The sequence below is a fragment of the Anguilla anguilla genome, chromosome 12, assembly GCF_013347855.1.
Source record: "Anguilla anguilla isolate fAngAng1 chromosome 12, fAngAng1.pri, whole genome shotgun sequence".
NCBI lineage: Eukaryota > Metazoa > Chordata > Actinopteri > Anguilliformes > Anguillidae > Anguilla > Anguilla anguilla.
This window is the reverse complement of record NC_049212.1, coordinates 41065362-41079847: the sequence shown is the minus strand read 5'-3', so window position 1 is coordinate 41079847 and position 14486 is coordinate 41065362. Positions and strand designations below refer to the sequence as shown.

Sequence of the window (14486 nt, the reverse complement as noted above, 5' to 3'; positions counted from 1 at the left end):
AGAAGTTAACGCGCACTTTTCGCAGACGTTGCAGAAGCAGAAGCAATTGCCTTTTCCCAGTGGCCACCAGCCATGATAAATCATCTGGAGCAGGTCATATACACACATTTTCCATTTTATCCTCCCATATTATTGCTGTCTTACATCAGAACGCCAGAAAATACACATGCATTAACACAAAACACCATTTTAGGGATGCCGTATTTCTCTTGTTTTACCAGCGCAAACCTCTGGTGTGGCACCTTAGAAAATATGGGAAAATGGTAATTGACACGTAGGTGTCTATAAAAGCAAATCCTTAGAAAAGACAGCCTTAATTTGAGTCAATGTTAAGGATACATGTTGATTGAATACAGGTCATCCGTCTGCTCTCGTGGAGTCCCACAAGGCTCTATACTGGGTCCCTTGCTTTTTCTTTTGTGAGTTAATGACCTTTCGGATGCTTGCCCAAACTCAAACTGTCTTCTGTATGCTGATGACAGAGTTATATACATCTTGGATAAGACCCCAAATCAAATAATTTCAAAACTAAATAGTGATATTAACACCCTTTACTCTCCTGGCTCAAACAAACTCATCTGACTTTAAACATCAAGAAAACTTGCATGTTCTTCTATTCTCCATGCAAGCAGTCTTCTACATCTGATCCCATCACCTTAGCCTACAAACCCTTGTCAATTATTCATGAATACAAATACATATCACATTACACGTGAGTCAATATTAAGGATAAATGTTGATTGAATACAGATCATCTTTTGCTGAGTAATATGGCAAGTTTTACCTAACAAAAGCTAAGGCTACTTGCATTTGGTCATTTTGTTCCATACGCAATTGCAGTCCCATAGTTTAAACAAGCTGTTCATTTTTCATAATTAGTTTTGTTTCATGTTTAAAAAAAAGTGATTATTTGGGGAAGTGATCTTCACATGGGCCCAACACACTGGAATGAAAGATGGACTCCCCCATTGGCTAGACAGATGTGTTATTCAAAAATTAAATGAGCCAATCAAATTGGATTCAGCCATTAGAAACAGCTCAGCCGGCATGGAAATGCATTTAACTTCTGTTTAACACTGTCTGATGACTATGAAGTATCATGATGAAATGTGTTCTGTTCAGACAAATGAGTGAGCAAGGACACACAATGACAAAATCAAGTAAAGTTTTATTTAAAAACATTGTGCAATGGGCATCAAATATGATTTGAAAAGGTAAAAACAAATAGCGAGGTTCTTTAGAAACAAATATATGACAACAAGATGCTGGAAACCATGTGGGGGAACAAGAACTTAATTTGGGGGGTAGTGTAGCATAAGGGTTAGCAAACTGGGCCTATCACATTTAATGTAATTGGTGTATGTGACTCTGAATGATAGTATCTGGTCAATGCTAATACTAAAATGTAAATTAGAAAAGGATTTGAATTCTACAGGCAGAAGTATTGACAGCTTTCTTGCCCTGCTGCAGTAGCAAAAAGTGCCATGACCTTCAGTTCAGCCTGTCGCCCAGTGAAATTACATTTCATCTCCTGGAGGTGATAGGCTTACAAATGTGTAAAATAATTTAACAGGTATGAGACTCCTACAGTGGATTTAACTTATTTTTACACGTAATGAATAGTTTGAAAATCTGAACCCTAATGGCTTGAATGCTAATTCCATAAATGACAGGATTAAACAATGGGGGAAATATCAGAAAGTAAAGGGACAGGAATATGCGAGCTTTATACGGTACATGACTCATGTTGAAACGACTTGAAATAATTTCAAAAAAGCATCCTACTGCGTAGTTAATCACAGACAGTAAGTGTGGGGTGCATGTTTGAATAGCTTTGGCCTGAGATTCCTTAGAAGCAGACAGGCAGATTCTGAGTATTTGTGCATATGAAAATAGTATCATGAGCAGGTGTGGAACCATTAACAACACAGTTACAACAAAGCCAACTTTGCTCTGAAAAGAAGTATCAAAACAAGACAGTTTGACTACAGCAAAATTTGGACAATACACCTTTTCTATGATTCTATCACAAAATGTACGCTGTGCAGTTAACATGAAATACAGTCCAAAAACAGTCCAAGGACAAATCCAGGAAAATGCAATAAATATGCACACTTTTCTATGAGACATTAATTGGTGATAGTGTAATGGATGACAAATGGCAACATACCGGTCATAACCCATCACAGCTAAAGTAGTAAATTCAACTGCAGCATATGTGTGTATACAAAAGATCTGTAAAAGACAAGCAGCCAGAGATATTTCATAAGTATGAGACATTAAATTACCCAGTACTGATGGTAATAAAGATATAGTGCCATAAATTCCGTTCACTGCTAAGTTACACACATAAAAATACATGGGTTCATGGAGACTGGTTTCAATGTAAATTACTATAATAAGAATTATATTTGTTAATATCATAAGGATGAATGAGAACAGGAAACCTGTGAAGTATAGATATCTGTGGTCTTCCAGTTGAGTGTATGCCTTCAATATGAATGACGTCACCACTGATCCATTCTCCATGGTCTAGTTTCACAATGAATCCTGCAGAGATGATATTATTAAAAAAAAAAAAAAAAAAAAAAAAAAATGAACCATGTTTTATTTGAACAGGAGCAAAGTTCTGTGTTTTTATTTATTTATTTGCATGTTAGGGTGAATCTTCCAAGATGTAACAACAGAGTACTCAGTGAAAAATGAAATTAAGCCTTTACAAATACTTAGTAATGCATGGCAGCTTTTGATAAACAAGAAAAATAGTAACATTGCAATTTTAACAAGTTCATTATCAGATTAAGATGTACTCTCACAGCAGATGTCCTCTATTTAATTAAATCACACTTAAATAGCAGGTTAGGATTTGATACACAAGCTTTCTAGATTATTTTGGGTGTTAATATTTTTGTGTACATAATATATCTAAAGACCATTTTCAAAATTTCTGCGTCTGCATTTGGGGTGTTAATCATATTTCCATTAGATGTATATCTGTGCATGTGGCTTCTGAACCTGCGCATCCTGAACAACCTGAACAATCCCTTGAATATTTTATCCACGTCTACCCATTTTGCACTGGCACTCATTCATTGTCATAAGGCTGAATTATGTATTTATATGGAAGTGCAGGGTCATTAAATATTTGCAGGACTGAACTATTACAGCAATTAAAAGGGCAGAATTAGTAGAATCAGAGCCATAAAACAAAGACACAAAGACATCACACATAAAGACAGGGAGACATCACATGTAAAGATACAAAGACATCACACGTAAAGACACAAATACATCACACACAAAGACGGAGACATCACATGTAAAGACACAAAGACATCACATGTAAAGACACAAAGACATCACATGTAAAGACACAAAGACATCACGGGCAACAGCGTTTTATTTAGCAAAAGACATGATGCTGTTAAGCATGCTAGAAAATTAGGGATTCAAGAAAAGTGATAAAAGTAATTGATATGAACTGATATGTTTGTTTTGTTTTTTCCTGTAACACTAGAAATCTGTTTTAAAATCTGACAAAGATGTGTGCTGACAAAATTTGAGATTTTAGTTATTTTTTAAATAATGCATTCATTATTTTAATATATTTCTGCTTGTAACCCATGCACTTGTTGGTAAATTTTGATGTCTGACTGAAAATAAGTTATAATCCAAACCACGTCTAACCTGGTATCTTAAGCTTTCATACTGGAGTAAAAAGGAATTTATATGTCCGAAATAATTCTTTTCTTTATCATGAATATGGACTGACATGAAAAAAAAAAAAAAAAAAATGTTTTGTTGCCATATCATCCATCCCAACAATTACTCTTATTACTACTAGTGCTGCTACTAAATAATAATAATAATAATAATACTGAAGGAAGAGTTATTATAAAATCAATATGTGGATGAGGACATTCCTACCCTGTATAACGTATGAGAGAAAATGTCAGTGCAAATAAAAAAATACATACCCAGATATTCATTCAGTATGTGCCTCTTTCAAAATGACAATTGTTTTTTTTTTTGTTGTTGTTGTTCTTCAGACAACACATTTGAGGAATGGAATCTTCACTCGATCTTTTTATAAGAGACGGGCCCACATAAACATACATGTTGTAGTCGCATAATACGCTAACAGTTACAGTGACGTTATAGTTATAATTAACTACTATTCCCCCAACGGTATTAACACCAACACCATACAAGTGCCTTAAAGGAGAAGCAGGAGAGATGCGAATGTTACATGCTGCGAGGGAAATGTGGCCATAATAATATACAAGTGCGCACGTTTAAAACAGCACAACTTTGAAGCTCAGACGTCTACTTCCCTCGTAGCTCACTGGGTAGTGCTTTTGCCTTTTAGAACTTTCATGTTCATTTTGTGTTTATTATCTGATGTTTTTATTGGTTGAGGTACCTAAAAGGACCAATGGGGAGACATATTCTTTGTGGGCTAGGGCTGGATGGCATACCATGGTGGGGACATATTCAAGTGACATATTGGAATGCAAAAGTTGTATCTGTCACACATACCTGTTAATTCCAAGAAATTTGTTTTGGGAACTTTTGGCTCAGCAGAGGTATTATGGGCTAATGAGTTACAATGGTACAAATGTCCGGCTTCATTTAAGCCATTTTTCATGTCTCTGTGATGCTCACATCTGGAGTTTTAAAGCTTAAATTAGGTACTCCCTAAATGGGCAGGGATTGGGAAGATTTGGCATGTGTGCGAAGGGGTTAATCTGAAACAGATTCCTCGTTTTTGGTTTTCAATCTCATGATGATATCAATATACTCCAGTCCTTTAAGTGCATGCATTACAGGCCGAGTTCTAGTTCCTGATCATGCCACCTAGTGGTTATTTAGGGACAAGAAGATACACTTAGATTTTGACCCAGGCACAGGTGCACTATAGACCCACACATGTTCTAACTGTGATCATAAAGCACCCAACAAACCCAATGACACACAGACAGGTTGCTGGTAGAAAGAATCTTTTATTTTTATTTTGAAATGCGAGAATGGGAATATGAATGGGAATATGTTTTGGCCTGCCCAAAGCCGCAAGACATGATAAAGTCATTCATGGAAACAGACATCACTAAATGGCCAGTACAAAGCAAAGCAAACCTACTGCAAAAACCAGGCCCAGGTACAATCACCAGTACACTAATATCACATACAAACACTGTCATCCAGTAGGCCCCTCCTGGAGTGGAGGAAGGGCCTATTCCACACTTAAAGGATACAAAACAGGTGTAATTAGTACAACTGCAGTCCTGAGCTATTGACCAGTCTCCAGTTAGCTGGGGGGTGGGGGGACTTTTTTTGTTTTGTTGATTGGTCATTCAGTCATTCTTAATATTGCTGTTTTTTACTAACCGATTAAAAGCTCTTTCCCTGTTTTGATCACCCAGTGGTCAACAGTGCAAGATTTAAGAAAATATAAATGACAGAGAAAATTATTTCATCACCACCTTCCCTGGAGTTAACTTACTGGTTTTACCACTAAACAGTTTGTAAATTCGAACTCGTATGGTTTGAATGCAAATTCCATAAACTACAGGATTAAATATTGGGGTAAATACCAAAGAATAAAGAGAATAGAACATGTGAGCTTTATGAAGTACATGACTGTTATTAGACCTACTTTGGATGACTTCAAAAAATGCTCCCAATGCATAGCCAACAACAGCCAGTACATGTGGGGTGCATGTTTGAAGAGCTCTTCTCTGAGATTCCTTTGAAGCAAAAAGGCAGATTTTGAATATTTGTGCATAGGAAAATAGTATCATGAGCAGCTGTGGAACAATTACAAGAAAAGCTACAAAAAGCCCAACTATGCTCTGAATAGAAATTTCAAAACAAGACAGTTTGGTTAAATCAGAATTAAGACAATGCATCCGTTCTATGATTCTGCCACAAAATGTGCGCTGTACAGTGAGCATGAAAAACAACCCAAACAAAATACAAGGATAAATCCAGCACGTTAAAATAAGTGTGCACACTTTTCTATGAGGCATGAGGAGGTGATAGTGTAATGGACGACAAATGGCGACATACCGGTCGTAGCCCATCACTGCTAAAATAGTAAAATCAACTGAACCGTATAGATGCAAACAGAAGATCTGTAACAGACAGAACGTGAGTGATATTTCATAATTATGAGACAATAAATGACAAAGGATTGATGGCAATAAAGATGTGCTGCCATAAAGTTCATTCACTGCTAAATTACAGATAAATAAATACATGGGTTCATGCAGACCTCTGTCAATGCAAATGACCAGGATCAGAACTGAATTGGCCAATAATGTAAGCATGTACACAAGAAGGAAAAATACAAAGTATAAATATCTGTGCTCTTCCAGTTCAGTGTATGCTGTCAAAATGAAGGACGTCACTGCTGATACATTCTCCATGGTCACCTGGATGTAGAGTCAGTGCTGTGGAGAAGAATGTGAGGGTTTGGGAACATGTTTTAAAGCCGACGACTTACCGCCTACTGATATTAACTGAACTCAAGTAACATCTTGTCATGTATTTGGTCGACATATGTACTCATGTTTACTTAAAAGCAGTGCAATAGTTATTCCCTTTATTCACAAACTCAGTTTGACAGGTTAGTATTGCTGATCTTAATCTCTGCTATTGTGTTGATGAAGTCCTAACGTTGTTCTTTAAAAGAACTTACATTAGAATATGTACAGTAATGACGAGAGTAGATCATTCAGCCCATCCAGGCTCGTGACTGACCTACAGCTTTGAGAGCACCAGCACTGTATCAAGCCTGAACGACCCAGAGAGGCCTCTCTCTCTAATACTGTCAATAAAAAATAAGAGCAAAATACAATTTCCAATTATTTCCCCTTCTGCTGACTGACCCTGCAAAACCTATCACTTCGTTAATCACATCATGATGATTTATTCATTACCATTGTCGTAATGTATATACGTAAAACAGGTTGCTGTACAAGACTGAGGCAGTTTCTGAAAAATGTACAGAACATATAAACCCTTACAGTTCTGCCACATGGTTAGTTAATTACCTTTTTCCTTTAAAGGGGTCTTGATGACTTAAGAAAAAGTCCTTGCAGTTAAGCAGTCATACACCACATCTGGAAGACTGAAAGAGATATTTCTACCTTTGAGTCTTTTATAATGACACGGACATGTAAAAAAACACACCAATTTGTGACATCACAGGCGATACCAGCCAGTACCTGTGTGGTATTGCATAAACAGTATATTGAGCTTAGTCGTTTTTAATGCAGTGTCAAGTTAACACCCCTCTACTCTTGTGTCTTGTTAAGCTCTTCCATTCATTATCAAGTGTGTAACAAAATATGTTCAAGTACAAGGGCAAAATTTACATTTCACTAATTTACACCTGCCAGGCCTCAGATTCACCATTTAGCCTGTTCTGGGCCCTATGAAACTTCAAGGGCTAACTTCTGAACTTCTGGCTAGGCCAGAGCAGCCTCAAGACACAGGAAGCAGGAACTTGGGACAACATGATCCTTAATTTAGATATGTTCTTTAGGTGGAAGAAGGCCACACGTATGATATTATTAATGTGGGCCTGAAAGGAGAGATCTGAATCAAAAGTTACGCCAAGGTTTTTAACAACTGCTTTGGAGGAGACAGAGAAGCCGTTTATATTTAAGGAAAACTGGAGAAAGAGATTTGGGAGCTTCTACGAGCATCTCAGTTTATCAGAATGTAACATGAGGAAATTTTAATTCATCCAAGCCTTCACATCTTTAAGACAGTTCTCTAACTTAGCTAGTGGATCAACTTTGCCTGGTTTAAAAGATATACACCGATCAGCCACAACATTAAAACCACCTATTTAATATTGTTTAGGTCCCCCTCGTGCCGCCAAAACAGCTCTGACCCGGCAGGAGAGATGTTTTGGGAAACACTGGAAATATACATTTTGGCCTCACAAACTTACTAAATTTGAAAGTTATAAAGAACACATTAAACAAATCTTTGTCTTAGGTTTTGTCCTAGTCTCATTCCCAGATGCAAAGCTCACCCATGGCTAACTGTGTGAGTAAATTCAAAACAGTAGGATAGTGATTTCAGATTTTTATAAAGTGTTTTCATTGGCTGGCAGTCATAGCACCCAGTAAGCACCACATCCTGTTTCTCACTTCCTAAAATTTGGCCATGTTTCTCTGCTTATGAGTTCACGAGCTGGGTTTTCACTAAAGTATACAGGTACAACTGTTGCCAGATCAGTTTGATTTACCAAGTGTGGCCCACGGTTTGCAGGCAAGAATTACGAAAGCAGTTCTCCAGAATACATGATCTGATGAAAAACACGTTTTCAACGTAGAAAATGGCAAGTTACTCACACATACAAAGCACTGTCTGTAAGTCATTCATTCAAATCTAGGCCTGCCATTAAAAGTGTTGATATCAAAATTGTGTGAAGTTACATGTAACAATATTGTCTATCTTAGCTCAGACAAACTAAACACGCTGTATTGCAATGCAGTGCTTGGCCCTGTGTGTACAAGCATACATTGCATTACTGGGGCAGACGTATGTGTGGGTAGGTTTGTAAGATTCTATATTTATGTAATAGGCCTCAAGATGTGTACATTTTTATCTATGTTGTGTGTTTCTTGATATAAATGTGTGTTAATAAATGCGAATGTTACATGCTGCGAGGGAAATGTGGCCATAATAATATACAAGTGCGCACGTTTAAAACAGCACAACTTTGAAGCTCAGATGGCTACTTCCCTCGTAGCTCACTGGGTAGTGCTTTTGCCTTTTAGAACTTTCATGTTCATTTTGTGTTTATTATCTGATGTTTTTATTGGTTGAGGTACCTAAAATGACCAATGGGGAGACATATTCTTTGTGGGCTAGGGCTGGATGGCATACCATGGTGGGGACATATTCAAGTGACATATTGGAATGCAAGAGTTGTATCTGTCACACATACCTGTTAATTCCAAGAAATTTGTTTCGGGAACTTTTGGCTCAGCAGAGGTATTATGGGCTAATGAGTTACAATGGTACAAATGTCCTGCTTCATTTAAGCCATTTTTCATGTCACATGCTCACATCTGGAGTTTTAAAGCTTAAATTAGGTACTCCCTAAATGGGCAGGGATTGCGAAGATTTGGCATGTGTGCGAAGGGGTTAATCTGAAACAGATTCCTCGTTTTTGGTTTTCAATCTCATGATGAACTATGAATAGCTAATTTAAATCACTGCTTTGTTACTTTGACAATGAATAGATCAGGGGCCATGTCTTTAAGACAGAGCTGCAGCATGGAAATACATGACATCGATATACTCCAGTCCTTTAAGTGCATGCATTACAGGCCGAGTTCTAGCTCCTGATCATGCCACCTAGTGGTTATTTATGGACAAGAGGATACACTTAGATTTTGACCCAGGCACAGGTGCACTATAGACCCACACATGTTCTAAGTGTGATCATAAAGCACCAAACAAACCCAATGACACACAGAGAGGTTGGTGGTAGAAAAAATCTTTTATTTTTATTTTGAAATGCGAGAATGGGAATATGTTGCAGTTTCAGACACCACTAAATGGCCAGTACAAAGCAAAGCAAACCTACTGCAAAAACCAGGCCCAGGTACAATCACCAGTACACTAATGTCACATACAAACACTGTCATCCAGTAGGCCCCTCCTGGAGTGGAGGAAGGGCCTATTCCACACTTCCAGGATACAAAACAGGTGTAATTAGTACAACTGCAGTCCTGAGCTATTGACCAGTCTCCAGTTAGCTGGGGGGTGGGGGGACTTTTTTTGTTTTGTTGATTGGTTGGAGTTCACTGCATTACAACACAGCCTGATCCATAACGGCATTGTTCTAATATTACTGACCAGCTTGTCCAAGTTGTATTCCTGCCTTTCACCCAATGTACGCTGGGGTAGGCTCCAGCCCCCCAGCGATCCTGACCAGGAGTAAGCAGCTTATAAAATGGACGGGTACATAATATTCAGACATGAAGTCATTTTAAATACTTCAGTAGTTCTTAATATTGCTGTTTTTTACTAACCGATTAAAAGCTCTTTCCCTGTTTTGATCACCCAGTGGTCAACAGTGCAAGATTTAAGAAATTATAAATGACAGAGAAAATTATTTCATCACCACCTTCCCTGGAGTTAACTTAGTGGTTTTACCACTAAACAGTTTGTAAATTCCAACTCGTATGGTTTGAATGCAAATTCCATAAACTACAGGATTAAATATTGGGGTAAATACCAAAGAATAAAGAGAATAGAACATGTGAGCTTTATGAAGTACATGACTGTTATTAGACCTACTTTGGATGACTTCAAAAAATGCTCCCAATGCATAGCTAACAACAGCCAGTACATGTGGGGTGCATGTTTGAAGAGCTCTTCTCTGAGATTCCTTTGAAGCAAAAAGGCAGATTTTGAGTATTTGCGCATAGGAAAATAGTATCATGAGCAGCAGAGGAACAATCATCAGAATGGTTGCAAAAAGCCCAGCTATGCTCTGAAAAGAAATTTCAAAACAAGACAGTTTGACTAAATCAAAATGAAGACAATGCATCCGTTCTATGATTCTGCCACAAAATGTGCGTGGTACAGTGAGCATGAAAAACAACCCAAACACAATACAAGGATAAATCCAGCACATTAAAATAAGTGTGCACACTTTTCTATGAGGCATGAGGAGGTGATAGTGTAATGGACGACAAATGGCGACATACCGGTCGTAGCCCATCACTGCTAAAATAGTAAAATCAACTGAACCATATAGATGCAAACAAAAGATCTGTAACAGACAAAACGTGAGTGATATTTCATAATTATGAGACAATAAATGACAAAGGATTGATGGCAATAAAGATGTGCTGCCATAAAGTTCATTCACTGCTAAATTACAGATAAATAAATACATGGGTTCATGCAGACCTCTGTCAATGCAAATGACCAGGATCAGAACTGAATTGGCCAATAATGTAAGCATGTACACAAGAAGGAAAAATACAAAGTATAAATATCTGTGCTCTTCCAGTTCAGTGTATGCTGTCAAAATGAAGGACGTCACTGCTGATACATTCTCCATGGTCACCTGGATGTAGATTCAGTGCTGTGGAGAAGAATGTGAGGGTTTGGGAACATGTTTTAAAGCCGACGACTTACCGCCTACTGATATTAACTGAACTCAAGTAACATCTTGTCAATAGTTATTCCCTTTATTCACAAACTCAGTTTGACAGGTTAGTATTGCTGATCTTAATCTCTGCTATTGTGTTGATGAAGTCCTAACGTTGTTCTTTAAAAGAACTTACATTAGAATATGTACAGTAATGACGAGAGTAGATCATTCAGCCCATCCAGGCTCGTGACTGACCTACAGCTTTGAGAGCACCAGCACTGTATCAAGCCTGAACGACCCAGAGAGGCCTCTCTCTCTAATCCTGTCAATAAAAAATAAGAGCAAAATACAATTTCCAATTATTTCCCCTTCTGCTGACTGACCCTGAAAAACCTATCACTTCGTTAATCACATCATGATGATTTATTCATTACCATTGTCATAATGGATATACGTAAAACAGGTTGCTGTACAAGACTGAGGCAGTTTCTGAAAAATGTACAGAACATATAAACCCTTACAATTCTGCCACATGGTTATTTAATTACCTTTTTCCTTTAAAGGGGTCTTGATGACTTAAGAAAAAGTCCTTGCAGTTAAGCAGTCATACACCACATCTGGAAGACTGAAAGAGATATTTCTACCTTTGAGTCTTTTATAATGACACGGACATGTAAAAAAACACACCAATTTGTGACATCACAGGCGATACCAGCCAGTACCTGTGTGGTGTTGCATAAGCAGTATATTGAGCTTAGTCGTTTTTAATGCAGTGTCATGTTAACACCCCTCTACTCTTGTGTCTTGTTAAGCTCTTCCATTCATTATCAAGTGTGTAACAAAATATGTTCAAGTACAAGGGCAAAATTTACCTTTCACTAATTTACACCTACCAGGCCTCAGATTCACCATTTAGCCTGTTCTGGGCCCAATGAAACTTCAAGGGCGAACTTATGAACTTCTGGCTAGGCCAGAGCAGCCTCAAGACACAGGAATCTCAGTTTATCAGAATGTAACATGAGGAAATTTTGATTCATCCAAGCCTTTACATCTTTAAGACAGTTCTCTAACTTAGCTAGTGGATCAACTTTGCCTGGTTTAAAAGATATACACCGATCAGCCACAACATTTAAACCACCTACCTAATATTGTGTAGGTCCCCCTCGTGCCGCCAAAACAGCTCTGGCCCGTCGAGAGTTTTTAAAATCATGTGGATATAATTCACCTCTAACAATATCCTAGCTTTTTATAGCCCTGTAGCAATTAATAATATAATAAACTGTAACATACGCGTTCATTGTTTTGCGAAGTATCATAGTGTTTGTGTTGAATACACCGGATGTGACCTCAACTGGAACATTGCCAAAACGTGGTGGACGGTTGAATATTGTTTTAATGTCGTCCCATCCCCATACAAGAAAACATCACATACTGTAGAGTGCAAAAAACATACGAGAGTTAATTATTACACATTTAGGTACTGTACCACATAGTGTGATAATGTTTTTGCATTTTAAAAAAGTCTGATATGAATGTTTCACCCTAAACCTTTATAAGGGGCACGTGTATATGCTTTATAATGAACAAAAAGCATTTTATTCATTTTTGGAGATATTTTGGATATGTTTCAGGACCCCTATATATTTTTGACCACTGTACTGACAGAAAGCTCGTAATCCTCCCTTGAAAATGATGCAACAGTGAGTTTCTTGAGTCAAGACAGTTGATTTGTAGTGAAATACATGATTATGTTGTGATTTACAGCAATGCATTTTTTCGGCATAATTTCGGAATTTTGAATCGATTTGGAGACACTGGGTAAACTGCTTACTTTTTGATTCATAGACCTTTAGTAGTTCTGCATATACACCCTTTGATTTGACACACTTGTGATCAAGGAGTTTTTGATCCAGGACGTGCATATTTTCACCTGCTGTATGTTTTCAATCTCTCAGTATTTCATTGCAAACGAAAAAAGAGCAAATTCTTCTTTGATTTTTTGCCTCGACAGTTGCATTTGTGGCACATTATTTCTTCCTAAATTATAAATATAAACTAATCTAAGTTAGTACTGTAAATGGTACAAATGTCCTGCTTCATCTAAGCCATCTTTCAAGTCTCTGTGATGCTCACTTCTGGAACTTTAAATTGGGTACCCCCTAAATGGGCAACCATTTAGATTTGGCGTGTGCGCAAAGGGGTTGAGTGCATGCATTACAGGACAAGTTCTAGCTCCTGATCAGGCCACCTTGTGGTCATTTAGGGTATTCTTCGATGCTGACCCAGCCGCAGGTCCACTATAGACCCACACATGTTCTGACTGAGATCATAAAAGCACCAATCCAACCCAATGACACACAGACAGGTTGATGGTAGAAAAAAACTTTTCTTTTGAAATGTGGAGTATTAGGATCTGTTACAGTTTGGACTTTGCCATCACCTGATAAACTCTTCTAAATACATTTAAAATATTTAAATGATTCTAAATATTACTAGTTTTTGCTACCGAATGAAAGTTCCTTTTATTGTTTTGATTACTAAGCAGTGCAGGACTTAAAAGAAAATGTACATAACAAAGAAGCAGCCAATTATTTCATCATTACGTTCCGTGGAGTTACCATACTCTTCTTACCTTGCAACAGTTTGTAAATCTGAACTCTTATGGTTTGAATGCAAATTCCATAAATTACAGGATTAACTATTGAGTTAAATGTCAAAAAATAAAGAGACAGGAATATGCGAGCTTTGTGAGGCAAATGACTCATGTTAAACATACTTTGGAGGACATCAAAAAACCCTGCCACTGTATAGCTAATCACAGCGAATATGTGTGGGGTGCATGTTCGAATAGCTTTGACCTGGGATTCCTTAGAAGCAAACAGGCAGATTCTGAGTATTTGTGCATAAGAAAATAGTATCATGAGAAGCAGAGGAACAATCATCAAATCAGTTACAAATAAACCAACTTTGCTCTGAATAGATGTTTCAAAGCAAGACAGTTTGACTAATGCAAAATTCATATAATACAATCACTGCTAATGTAGTCAATTCCACTGAACCAAATAGGTGTAAACAAAAGGTCTGTAACAGACAGACTGTGAGTGTTATTTCATAATTACCGGATAATAAATGACAAAAAATTGATAGCAATAAAGATGTGCTGTCATAAAGTTCATTCACTGCTAAATTACAAATAAATAAATAGGCTACATGGGTTCATGCAGACCTCTGTCAATGCAAATGACCAGGATCAGAACTGAATTGGCCAATAATGTAAGCATGTACACAAAAAGAAGTGAATTGGCTTTATGGTTTTAAACACTCCGTGCTATGATGGCATTATAAATAGAAG

The 14486-nt window shown here is 37.4% G+C and overlaps 3 protein-coding genes across 5 annotated transcripts in view; all 3 read right to left on the bottom strand.

The window, feature by feature from the left end:
• Nucleotides 1–1188: 1188 nt before the first annotated feature.
• On the bottom strand, nucleotides 1189–4177 carry LOC118210152 (olfactory receptor 52K2-like). Its single transcript, XM_035386090.1, has 2 exons — nucleotides 3978–4177; nucleotides 1189–2550 (listed from the first exon to the last, which is right to left on the bottom strand). Exon 2 carries the CDS (start codon nucleotides 2527–2529, stop codon nucleotides 1585–1587), a length of 945 nt encoding a protein of 314 aa, XP_035241981.1. The 5' UTR covers nucleotides 2530–2550; nucleotides 3978–4177; the 3' UTR covers nucleotides 1189–1584.
• An 812-nt stretch (nucleotides 4178–4989) lies between these two features.
• LOC118210316 (olfactory receptor 142-like) lies at nucleotides 4990–7191 on the bottom strand. Of its 2 annotated transcripts, none has more exons than XM_035386392.1 (2): nucleotides 7056–7191; nucleotides 4990–6452 (listed from the first exon to the last, which is right to left on the bottom strand). In XM_035386392.1, the coding sequence occupies exon 2, from the start codon at nucleotides 6426–6428 to the stop codon at nucleotides 5469–5471; it is 960 nt and encodes a 319-aa protein (XP_035242283.1). In that variant the 5' UTR covers nucleotides 6429–6452; nucleotides 7056–7191; the 3' UTR covers nucleotides 4990–5468. The 2 variants fall into 2 exon arrangements, with proteins under 2 accessions (XP_035242283.1, XP_035242284.1); XM_035386393.1 differs by lacking the exon at nucleotides 7056–7191 and adding an exon at nucleotides 6701–6866.
• A 2322-nt stretch (nucleotides 7192–9513) lies between these two features.
• LOC118209126 (olfactory receptor 52L1-like) overlaps nucleotides 9514–14486 on the bottom strand; it is a 31336-nt gene continuing 26363 nt past the window's right edge. Inside the window, exons 1-2 of one of the 2 annotated variants that reach the window (XM_035384280.1) lie at nucleotides 11683–12378; nucleotides 9514–11125 (exon numbers count right to left, since the gene is read on the bottom strand). In XM_035384280.1, the coding sequence (XP_035240171.1) occupies nucleotides 10142–11101 (960 nt within the window). In that variant the 5' untranslated portion in view covers nucleotides 11102–11125; nucleotides 11683–12378 and the 3' untranslated portion in view covers nucleotides 9514–10141. Of the gene's footprint in view, nucleotides 11126–11682; nucleotides 12379–14486 lie in introns of those variants that run through there. The other variant, XM_035384281.1, reaches the window with a different exon arrangement.